Raw genomic sequence first — 12578 nt, 5'->3', positions numbered from 1 at the left:
GCCAAACTGGATAGTCTATACAAAAAATGATAAATGGACACAAATCAGGCAGATTTGAGTTGGGTCACAACCTTGCTGTAAATCTTTCACGTTGCACAAGATTTTTCTGGCTATTCTGATAAAACTGTAATCCTCTGTTCCATGTACCTATGCAATTAGATTCTCTCTGTGAAATTAACTGCTGATGAGACATAGTAGGCCAAATTTATACGAGGAGCAAATTTTACATATAATTTATAAATGCCTTATTTTTAAACTAATCCTGAAGTTGGATAACTTAATACCCACTACGCATTTGGTGATGACTTTAATAAAATTAGTCTGGCTTTGTACTTGAAGACCAGAAATTGTGTACACTGTAAGCTAAGCATTAGCTGTTTTGGCAAGAAAAGAAATTCAAGCACATTACACTTAATTACACTAAGCTGCAGTATCTTAGGATAAAATTGCTTCATTGGATTAAACATTCACCATTTTTGAAAATGTTAACCTTATTGCTGACCACTGCACTCATGCTTGCTTGCCATTTAATTAGATGTTACATCAATTATTTGAATTTTCATCATATTCTGACTTAAAAGCATTTTATGTTTATTGCTCCATTATTGTTCCTAGGTTGCTGAAAGCTTAGTACTTAAGTAGCTCTGAAAATCAGGATATTTATTTAGATGCCTAAATATTGATTTAAGTGTTTGCCTTCATGCAACCATGTTTGAAAAATATTGGCCTTAGTGTTTCATGTTAAAAAGATCCTTTTCAAAATGTTAAAGAAAATGTCAAAAATAAAATTGAAAGTATTTTGTTTCGAAAACAGTCATAGTCCATCTACAAAATGATGGTGTATAGCAGCGAACAGTTAACAAAGTTTATTTAAAAACAATGAGTAGTCCTGTGGCACCTTAGAGACTAACAAAGATATACAGAATCATGAGCATTCATGGGTAAAACCCACTTTTACCCATGAAAACTTATGATTCTATATATTTTTGTTAGTCTCTAAGGCAGGGATCAGCAACCTTTCAGAGGCGGAGTCCTGAGATTTGACTTGTTCACCTCTATGTATGGGTCTGAGTGCCAGTCATACTTTTTAAAAATCAGTGATAGTCCTACTTACAGCAGCTTCATTAATAAAGAAAGATTGAGATGTTACCTTTTAGTGCAGGGGTTGGCAACCTTTCAGAAGCAGTGTACCAAGATTTAACTTATTCATGGATCTGTGTGCAGGGAGTTAGGGGGAGAGGAGGGAAGGGGAGGGGAGCAGAGGCTAAGGCAGGCTCAGTATGGTGACCATATTTTCTGAACCAGTTGCAGCTACAGGATGCAGTTGTAGGAGAATGGTTTAATTTAAATTATGAAACAGATTAAGTATTTTAACTTTCTCATGTTGGTTTATCAAACTTCATTTTAAATAACATAAATATTATGTCCAACACAAAAGGTTTCAACGTTTTCTTTATTTATGGCAGGGGTGGGAACCTCTTTTGGGTCGGGTGTCACTGGCCCACAGAAAAATCAGTTGGGGACCACAAAGTTAGAAGCAAACAAACTCCTCCAAAAATCCCCAACTCTCGCTGATATGGCCCCTAGCCAAGACACCTCACTCCTCTGGTGCCCCAGCCTCATGGGGTGAGGGAAAGAGTAATGGGAGACTGTGTTTCAGGACTTCCCATTGACCAGATTTACTTTTCTGGGGTTCAGGAGTTAGTGGATTTTATGACCCCCCTTAGACTCTGGGGTGTGGACAAAAATGAGGGGGTAGAGCGTGAGAGACAGGGCTACCAGCAAGCAGGATAGGGATGGGGTACAGGATGTGGGAGGAAAGGCAGTAGGGTGCAGAAGGGGGGAGGTTGTGAGGTCTGGCTGGGAGGTAGGATACAGAAGCAGGCTGGGAATAGGGTGTCTGGTCAGGTGGAGGGAGCAGGAGCAACAGTGGATGCAGGAGCAGGGTGGGGGTGTCTGGCCAGGCCAGGGGGGGGTGCAGGAACAAGGGAGGGTGTCAGAGCAAGCTGGGAGTTGGGATCTTGAGGGGATTGGAGTGGGGGGGGGGTCTGAGCATGAAGGGGGACCTTACCTGGCTTTGCACCCCTTTGTAGTAATGGCCACGGCCACGCTGTCCCAGGCTGCCCCGACGGTAGGACCTGCTACCACTGCCAGGGCCCATGTGGTCCAGGGACAGCCCCAGAGGCCCCACTGTTGGGGCCAGGCCATCTGTAGCTGGCCCTGGATGCCAGAGGCAGCGCTGCCTCTGCCATGCAATTCTGGGCCTTCCTTGGACTGCATGGCCAGGCAGAAGCGCCTCCAGTCCCAGTTGAGGAGCTGCTGAGGAGCCTCAGACCCAGCACTGCCTCCTTCTACAGCAGCTTAACCTGCTGCAGGGAGGAGGGAGCGCTCTCCAGCGGCTGCACAGGGGAAGCGGGGTGTGCTGTAGGTTGCCAGCCTCTGCTCTAAGGTTTCACAGGACTACTCATTATTTTTAAAGTTACAGACTAACACCATTACCTCTCTGAAAATGTGTTTAGCATTTATATTTCCATCCGAATATTTGTGGAGATTATTGTGCCATGTATTCATGTGCATATACAACTATGGCAAAGTTATAAGGAAAGACAGACTGTCTTTTTCTAGATATCTTTCATGCTTTGAAGAATTCTCTCACTGTGTTAGATTTATTGCTTTTGCAATTAGAAGTACAGCAATAGGAACCATTTTATCTTGATTGACTTAAGTCATGACTGTGACTTTCAAAGTAACAAAAAGAATACTACCTTACTACTGTACATGCATAGGACCAAATCTGTGGCAAAATTACAGTAATTGCTTTAATACTACAAAGTATTAGAACGTTTTTATATGTATTGTGCATATTTTTGCCTCATTCCATGGAACACGTCACTGTGGATGGATTGAGAACTCTGTTCATACTTTTAACACCATTTTGACTTAAAGCATGGGTGGGCAAAAGGGCCTCCGTGGGCTGGATCCGGCCTGCTAAGCAGGTTGATCTGGCCTGCAAAGGTCCTATCACTCTCCCATCCCCAGGCCAATCAGGGCCTAGGGACAGGGGAGTGTGCAGTATTTTGAGTTAACCCTAGCAGTAGACTCTAAACACTATGCACTGGAGGACAGGGAGCAAGAGACTTTGCACCTCCCACTCCTGCCTTGAGGCCAATCAAGACCTGGAGGGGGGAGGAGACTTTGTGCACTCCCCTGACCTGGGGGTGGAGGGAATGCGCAAAGTCTCCTCCCTCCCTGTAAGGAGCTCAGCACTTAGAGTCAATCGGCAGCTGCTGCTCAGCTGGCGGGTGACTAAGCACAGTGCTCCCTTGCAGGGTGGGAGCAGACTTCGTGTGCTCCACCCACCCTGGGCCCTGAGTGACTTGAGAGCAGGTGGAAAGTGCACAAAGTCTTCTGCCACTGCCAGGGGCACAGGTGCCTATGGGGAACCACCAGCTGTTCTGAACAGCTGGTAGTTCTCTCTGGGGGTGGGCAAAGACTTCACACGCTCTCCCACCCACAGACCAGTCAGGGTCTATTGACAGGGAAGCATGAAAGTGTCCTGCCGCTGACCCTTCCACCTAAGGCCTTGGAACCACTTCAAAAATTTCTGAAGTGGGACCCGGTCAAAAATTATTGCCCACCCTTGACTTAAGACTACTGTGTGTTGGTACAACATAGGCAAAGCTGACTTTGCCAGAAGTGCCACGGAATATGGTGGGGGGTGAAATCCCTAATTATTCTCAATGGAATTTCCTTAGCTCATTTCACAAGTGACTGTGATCATAGCACTTAGATCAGGATGTATAATGAATCCTCAGGTAGAGTGGGGAAAAATGTCTTGGCTGGTGAGCAGTAAACTCCAGTATCTTCCACAGTGGAGGGACACTATTATGGAGTCAATTTTTGCCTGGACCAGTACCAAGATATGTAGATAAATACATTGCTGTTATATCATTTGTGAGAATATGAAATGTATATAATAATTTATGCTATTAACAAATACAATGAAATGTGTATGTGTCTACATTATACTGATGAATGAAGAATGTAGAGTTCTTGTTGATGTGGATTTTTTGTTGTTGTTAAAATCTTGTAGGTTTTCTACCAGAGACTGCTTTGAAGGATAACTTTACTGAACAACCAACTAAGAGAGAGGTCACAAATAAAGATGAAGATCTCTGGGTTTTGGGTTTCGGTTTGGAACAATCTGAGCCATATGCAGATTGTAATAAAGGAAAAAGAGTTGACAGAAATATATTGCACCTGAACCTCGACCTGAATGTAAGTAATTTTCTGAAACACTAGCTAAGTGCAAAGACAGGCACTTACTGAGCATATTAGTTCTCCGTTACAAATAGGTCCCAAGTTGTCTGAAACAAATGGCTTATTGTAGGCTTAAGTATAGACTTCTAGTTAGCTGCAAGTCCATTGCATTTTCAGTAAGTGCAAATAGTTCATGAGGATGCGGAAGCCCCATCATCATCAACGTGAGGAGGGGAGGACTGGGAGTAGGAGAGAGCCTACACATTTGCTTGGTTGAAATAGCTAACAAAATTATGGTAATTTCTTGTAAAATCTTTTTGAACAGTTAGCTATTCATTACTGATACTGTATGTGGTAATGCTTAAAATAAAATAATGTGTAACAGTGACATCTATTGGTAGAGATACTGGAATTGATTTAGAGTAAATCAGAGTAGGGATGTAATAGTATAGTCGATTAACTGATTAATCGATAAACAAAAGCTTATAGGTTAATGCTATAGACTACATTCATTTCCTCCCACCCTTGCCAGAAAATTTTTTAGCAGGCTGGCCAGCAGCATGGCTCAGTTTCAGCTTGCACCTGGTCCAGGACCTACCCCTGCTGTGGTTCTGCATTTAAAATGTATTAGGAGCCAGGAGGGCAGGCAGCCCAGCTCAGTTCTTGTTCACGGGAGATCTGGGAGCTCAGACACACTGCTCTCCCTGACAGGGGTTACTGCTGTGCTGCTGTCTGTGTATCAGAGGAAGCAGTGTGGAGCAACAGGCAGCTGGTCCATAAGGGGAGCTAGTTTTTAAACTGACTCCCCTCACAGACCAGCTCCTGCCTGGCACCCTGTGCTGCTGCCTCTGATAGAGAGGCAGCAGCATGGAGTGGCAGAGGTCTCCTCGGAAGTGGGGCTGGATTGCACTGGCTGCTATCCCCACCCCTGCATCAGTAGCTTCAGATGAATGCATATTCAACATGTTCTACAATGGGACAAGAGCATTTGAATGGGTTCACAATGCTTAACATTAATGGTGATGTTGCACGTAAATTAGATTTTTCTTCAATTATAAATGAGTTTGCACACAACAAAGCCAGAAAAGCATTCATAAAATGAAGTGTTTTGTTTGCAGGGAAACTCATAATTAAAGTTACATTTTTAATATATAGTACATACTATTGGTATAATGACTTAATTGTTAATAAATACATGTCTCAAGTGTTCATTTTCATATAGTCTTTTGGTTTTAGTATGACTCTGTGGATGAGAAGTTAGATACATCAGGGACCTGGGGCTGGGCCTCTAAACTCAAAGTGGTCTGGGCTTCTGTCATTCTCTGAGAGGGCCTGGCCTTAGCTTATATAAAGTGGTGCTAATGGTGATTCTCCAGCTTCCTGAACTGTGGACAGGGTGCTTGTGCTGGTGTTTGTATATAGCTGTCCAAAATTAAACAGAAGTCAAGTACTGAAATAAGCCACAAGTCTAAGATTTCTGTTTCCTTCTGTCTGCTGCTGTGCATTCTAGGGAATTTGGGGTTATTTTTCCCTGTGGACCATGGTAACCAGCAATATTCATATAATTTAGCATTTAAAATGGCCTATCCAGAGACCACCTGCAATAGGAAGTAAAATGGAAAAAAGAAACACCCTCAAGGAACTGTTCCATCTGCATCAGGAGAGATATTTCTTCCCGGGTGTCGGCCTTCTCTCCAGAGAGCCATGTTTCCCAGCTTTTGAGTACACAACTAGCATGTTCTGGAAATGGTGTGTTTGGGGTCCATTTGAAGGCCCTGAAGCAACACTGGTCTGTTCAGGAGTGAGTCCCATCCTGAGTCTGGCCTCTTCCTTAAACAGTTAATAATCGTTTACCATGTCCCCTGGCATGTCTCTTGCCACCACCATTAAGGGAGCAGTGATTTGTGATCTTAACTCCATCATGTACTGATGAGGGGATGGGGATGTTGTACCCCTGACAGGCCCTCTCAAAGTTGAGGAAGAAGTCCTCTACATTATCACCTACTTGGTACATGGGAAGTCTCCTAGGGGCTTAAATGATGATGGAGGCAGGATTGTTGGGTGGGGTACCTGGAGTGTCCAATTGCTTAGCTTTCTCAGGTGCAGCTTGGGTCTCTAGTTCTGCTCACCTTGTCTCTGCTGCTATTGCAGCTAGCCTCACCTCCACTTCTCATTGGTCGCGCTTCTCCTTGGCTTCTCGTTGGGTGTTGCTGCATCCATAGGAGAAACTCCATCTCTTTCTCAGTTAGAGGTCTGTCTGCCTTAATGGCATTTTCCCTACAGAGGGCAGTGGTGAGGGGGGAGGTGGGCTGCAAACCACTGCTCCTGCCCCCTTAGGGTCACTTCCCCCTGAACTCACAGGGACATGCTTCTGTCTCCTTGCCTCGGGGTGTGAATCTTCCCTGGAGCTGGACATCTTACCCTGATCTGAGGCTGGTTCTACGCCAGGGTGTTGCTTAGGAAGGGCTGGTTGCTCTAGGGGCAGTGGTCCTCAACCTTTCAGGGCTGCCGGGCACCCGGGAGCGGGGCTGTGCATGCACCCGGGGGCTGGGTTGCGCACATGCCCGGGCATGGAACCACCCATATGCCGCGTGCCTGGTGCCGGCGCCACACATGCGCCGCACTCCCGGGGCCAGCGCCGGTCCGGTGGTGCTGCCCATACGCCATGCCAGCGCCGGTCCGGTGCCGCTCCTGTGCTTTGAAGTAAGAATAAGAGCCTCCGGAAAAGGGCACTTTTTCCGGAGGATCGGGGCCAGTCTAGACGCTCTTTTCCGGCTTTTTTAAAAGCCGGAAAAAAGCGGCGGACATTTTTATTTAAATGCCGCGGGGGATATTTAAATCCCCCGCGGATTTCCCTACGACGACTCGTGAAATTTACATGCCCCTTCCGGAAAAGGGGCCAGTGTAGACGTAGCCCATGCGACTGGGGCTGGAACAGCCCATGTACTGCATGCCTGGGGACGGCGCCACTCCTGTGCCGTATGCCCAGAGGTGGGGACGCCCATACGGCACGTGCCCAGGAGCCGGCAGTGCCCATGCGTCCAGGGGCGGGCGCAGGGCCAGCCCTGATCACTCGGCGGGCGCACAGAAATGGCCCAGCGGGCACCATGGCGCCCACGGGCACCACATTGGGGACCACTGCTCTAGAGCTACTTTGCCCGACCACAAAAGCATGTACTAGGCTCCTTCCCTGCCCTATTCTAGACTAGCTATCCAGTTGTCCTGAAAGCTAGAACAAAACAAAGTGGTTGGGATGGACTGTCTGGCTGTAGTGCCTTTCCCCAAGACACCAACAGAAAAAAAAAAAAAAGAAGGAAGGAAGGAAGGAAGGAAGGAAGGAAAAAACCTCCAAAGCATGCAACTACTCAAAAGAAAAACCTGTGTCCTTTTAAAAATCCTGGGCTCTCAGAATGATCCCACCACTTTGCCACCATGTCAAGGCTGATTCCCCACTCTGGCACAATGAATGCAGAAGTGGGGGCCTGCAAAAGCAACCCCAAAACCTTTCAAGGCTTTGGTATAAAGCTTTCCCCCCAAAATCTTAAAAATCTAGATTTTAGGGATAAAAATCCACTATCACAATCAAGTGCTTTTGAACCTACAAATAGGGGTGGACACTTGAAACCAACTCCAAGGTATCCCAAGCTCTTTTCTCCAAAGAATTTGAAAAAGAAACAGAAAATATAAACTGCAGTCTGTGGCTGCTATCCCCTAGTCAGAGGCATGCAGATCCCACAGACAGATTTTCCAAGACACAGAACTGAACCCATGCCAGGTTAATAAAAAGAAAGAACTTTTATTATCAAAACAATACTCCCGTTGCAAGCAGAATGACTAGATGGAAAAAGTCACCAATTAATATACTCATGGGGACTCCCGTGGGCTCAGGACTTAGTTACAAAAGGGAAGGAAACCCATTTCCAACAGCACAGGCATCAGATCCAAAGTCCCACAACAGAAAACAATAAAACCTAACCTATTTATCTAAACTTTACTCTACTTACACATTATGAAGAGTCTTTTTCTTGGAGAGAGACCTGTCTTCTGTCTCCCTCAGTATCTAAAGCAAACTGGCCCAGAGACGAAGGAGGGAAAAACCCCAAAAGTCCTTTGTGTCAGTTTGAAAATCCCTATCTGTATTTCTATTGGCTGACTGCTACCTGGCTAGGTACAGTTAACGGCTTAATCCCCAGGCTGCTGGCCATCCCTCATGACCATGACACCCCCTCACTGATACAACCTTGAAATGCCTTTCATCATCAAGAATACAACTGGAATCATATATTGTGTAGGTGCTGGGTTGTGATCTTAGTCTTTCACTGATATATTTTTTAAAATCATGTCTCTTTTTAAACCATATAATTTATATTTGTCAAGGCATGCAGCTGGACATCATGACAGGTTAATGTCTGAGTAAAGGACTGAGCGAGAGGCTGTTTTGCTCCTCCTCAATTAAAGAATATTCAGTTAATCTGAAACTGGCACCTGTATAACATCTTTCACTTTGGTGCCTACTCTGTAAGAAAATGACAAAGAAGAGTGAGCAGTTCAGCTGATAGCTCTTTTGAGGGGAGGTTACCTTTGTAGTTCCTAATCATCTGCATAGTAATGGTGTACTCTTTCCAGATATCATTATATGGTTTATAAGCAGTCACACTTTGTGTGTGACTGCTTCATTCCATTCATTAAATCTCACATTTAGGATTCAAGCCAAATAATTATTAATTCTGTTTGGAGATAAGTTTCTAAAATCATTGATCTGTAAATGTTTAATGACCTATGCAGTTTTCAGTGTAATGACCTAATCAGTAAACAGAAAGTAAGAATTATTGAATTTGTTTGTGTAATTGCACAGTGATATGGATTTAAATAGGCCTGCTAGCTATTATATTCTTGCCCCACTGCTTTAAAGCCAGTTTTTGTTGTAAGGACCCCAAATACCTTCATAAATTTATTTACTGCTGTGGTGAAGGTGCATACAAGGGCCAAATTAGTTCCTTCTGAAAGTTGTGTAAAGGCCTGATTATTTAGAAATTAAAAGTAATCTAGGGTAAAATTCATCACTGAGTGATTGTAAATATCTTAAAAAACAAGCATTTATAAAGTCAAAATATTAGAGTTAAGGTTAATATTAAAACAAATCTAAGCACAGTAAATCATGGAAATGCTCAGAAAAGGCACCTTAGTTCTGCTGTGTAGTGATATCTAAGGAGCAGTGGGACAGGGAGCAAAAGTCTTTAATAATTTAATTCTATCCTGGGACTAAGAACATGAAAATCCCTCCTCATAATCATAGGGTTATGGAATGGTGTCACTACTCACATATGAATACCCAAAGAATTATTATTATTTTCCAGTTGGAGTCTTAGGCAGAAAGGCTACGTCTACATTGGCACCCTTTTCCGGAAATGCTTAAAACGGAACAGTTTTCCGTTATAAGTATTTCCGGAAAAAGCGCGTCTACATTGGCAGGATGCTTTTCCGGAAAAGCACTTTTTCTGAAAAAGCGTCCGTGGCCAATGTAGACGCGCTTTTCCGGAAAAAAGCCCCGATCGTTATTTTCGCGATCGGGGCTTTTTTGCGGAAAAGACTACTGTGCTGTCTACAATGGCCCTTTTCCGGAACAGTTTTTCCGGAAAAGGACTTTTGCCCAAACGGGAGCAGCATAGTTTTTCTGGAAAAACACTGACAATTTTACAGTAGATCGTCATTGCTTTTCCGGAAAAGCAAGCGGCCAGTGTAAACTGCTCGCAGTTTATTCCGGAAAAGTGGCTGCTTTTCCGGAATAAGTGGCCCAGTATAGACACAGCCAAAATGTATAAGTTTGTGTATGATGTTTGCTATATCCATTTAAACCCTTTAGTTTTGAGTGTTGGATTATTTGTGCATTTTGTCTGGATAACTGATGTGATAAGCCACACTCATCCTCACAATCCTTGATGGTTTTGTCAGTAAGCTGACTGCCAAGACCTTGTCTAAGCAAAGACGAACCAAAATTACCTCTTTGTATTTTGGTGGTAAACAAATCAAATAGGCATTCCAATCAATTGCTATGAAAATAGTTCTTCTCTGATGTTAGCTTGCCCTTTTTAGAACAAGTGACTTACCTCTGTGAAATTATTTTCAAGGGATGATTCAAATGCTTCTCCTTCCAACACACTGAATCCATTAGAAACACACTGAATTCTTCTTTAATTTAGTGTTACCATATAGTTGTAGACTAGCCTATGTGTTCATGTCCATTCCTTTTGTCTCTGGTTTTGGTAACAAAAAGGATCTGGTAATGTCAACTGAGCCATTGCTAACAGAAAATTTAGGACCCTGGTTTATATCCTTGAGGGGAAGAGTTACTGTATTTTCTTTGTATCTCTTATTTGGGGTTTTCTTCAGAGGAGGTTTTAAAACTGTCCCCAGGGAAGGTATTATGCATCTCAACAGTTCTGTCACTGAGCAGGTAGTGGGTGTGTAACTTCTACCTGCAAATTAAATGTAGGTCACCAAGGGTGTGGATTATTAAATGTACTTTTGGTTGCCATGAATGTTTGTTCTGTGGTATAATTAGTATGCCGACTCCTCCTGGTTCTGAAAATTGCTACCACTGATTTCAGGAGATTTCTTTGAAGAACCAGAGAGCTGATGATAGATCAGGGTAGGCCAGTGGATGGCTTATGAATTGCCACAGCCTGTTCTTCTTAGAGAAATTGTAGCTATTGATAGAGTGATACTGAGAAATGTGCACTCTTTCAATCCAGGATCAGTAGTGAGTCCTGCTAGAGGAGGTTTTTTAGGAGATTTAGCTCCTTCCTGTTAACACTTCTGTATGTCAACCATGCCGCAAAGTCTCATCCATTTCTCACTGCATAATGACTTCCGTCTTTCTTATACATTAGTTTTTTGTTTTGTTCAGAAACACCTTATCTAATAGACAAGAAGCTTGTTTCATTGCCAATGATTCGTCTCCTTATTTGAGGTGACTGTCTGGTTTCTGAAACCTATGGAAGTTTTGTGTGCGAGAAGGGATGGGTAAACTGAATTGTCTGTAGGTTATGTGGTGACCTTGAATTGCTGTAGAATACATTGGTCTTGGAATATTTTTCCCAGCTGTATATTCAAAGATGGGGTCCTGTCAGCTTTGGGATCGGGGAGATTGTTTTCCTGATAATGTGCTTCAGGAGGTGAAAAAAGCAAAATGTTAAACCAGTGTTGTTGGCTACATACCTACCTCTAGAAGAGTAGCTGTTTCTGTAGGCATTACATCTGGCTCATCACAAGGTATTTCCACTTCTACAATACACTACTTCACCCCTTTTTTTTACTACTCCAATTCTGACCGTTATACACAGTCTTTTTTGTATATGTCTACAATTTATTTGGAGTATGTGTAAACAATAGGTCAAGAAAAACCTACATAACCTTCACCGCAAATGAGTACTATCACTGAAACTGGGCTAACTGCACCATGGCCTGGACCTGCTCTCATTGATTGCACCCTCGCCAGTGACAAGCCTCACTACTTTCACATTTCTCAGGTTGGAATCATGTGATTTCCCCCACACTCAGGCTATGCCTTGGGTTGCCATCCTCTAGTACTAACTGTGATTACTTTAGCAGGCCCAACTTATGTTCAGTACCTGCAGTTTTTCTCCATTTCCAATATCATTGAGTGACCTGCAGCCTTTTTCTTTTCTTTGTAAATCATTTCAGAGGAAAAGATCTTAAAACTATAACAGTGCATACTCTTCAGCCTGTACTCTCTAAGATTTGCCATCCCCTGGAAGCTTGGCTGGCCTCCAGCTCTTTGAGATACTCTCACAGGACCTGCCTCTGAGTCCGGGTCTGTTCTTGCAGGAACTGCTCACTCACTCAACTTTACCTTCCCTCTCTCCAGAGAATCTTTTGAACCACTTAATTTCCCTTTGATCCTCAGGCTGCCAGCCTTGGCAAAACAGGCTGGATCCTGGAAATGACATTTTCAATGCTAATAGCTCAGCTATTGTTTTGTATTCACCCCAAATGTTTCTTAGGTGGCCAACTCTGTGTTGCTTTCCTACTTGTTTTTCCAACAGTCTCCTATTACACTAAATTAGTGGTCTCAAACTCTGGGTTGTGGTCTGTGTTCCCTCTAATTTTTTATGTCCATGTACGGAATGAATTTTGTTATGTGCATCATCTATGGAGATGATGTGTGACATATAACCTCCATATTAGTGTACATAACAAAATTCATTCTGCACCTGGAAGGCCTGTGCCGGGGGTGGGGGCCAAGGAGTTTGGAGTGTGGGAGCAGGCCAGAGCAGACGGTTGGGGTGGTGGTGCAG

The 12578-nt window shown here is 43.7% G+C and overlaps 1 protein-coding gene and 1 long non-coding RNA gene across 4 annotated transcripts in view; one reads left to right on the top strand and one right to left on the bottom strand.

The window, feature by feature from the left end:
• Nucleotides 1-12578, top strand: part of FMN1 (formin 1) — a 382661-nt gene that overhangs the window by 97916 nt on the left and 272167 nt on the right. For 2 of the 3 annotated variants that reach the window (XM_025189464.2, XM_075927043.1), the window contains exon 3: nt 4094-4278. The exons of the other annotated variant lie outside the window; for it this stretch is intronic. In XM_025189464.2, the coding sequence (XP_025045249.2) occupies nt 4094-4278 (185 nt within the window). The remainder of the gene's footprint in view (nt 1-4093; nt 4279-12578) is intronic. 3 annotated transcript variants of the gene reach the window in all.
• LOC112547388 (uncharacterized) overlaps nt 1-12578 on the bottom strand; it is a 48337-nt gene that overhangs the window by 9035 nt on the left and 26724 nt on the right. The gene's annotated exons all lie outside the window — the stretch shown is intronic.

The sequence above is a fragment of the Pelodiscus sinensis genome, chromosome 4 (genome assembly GCF_049634645.1).
Source record: "Pelodiscus sinensis isolate JC-2024 chromosome 4, ASM4963464v1, whole genome shotgun sequence".
Classification (NCBI taxonomy): domain Eukaryota; kingdom Metazoa; phylum Chordata; order Testudines; family Trionychidae; genus Pelodiscus; species Pelodiscus sinensis.
This window is presented reverse-complemented; position numbering and strand designations above follow the sequence as displayed.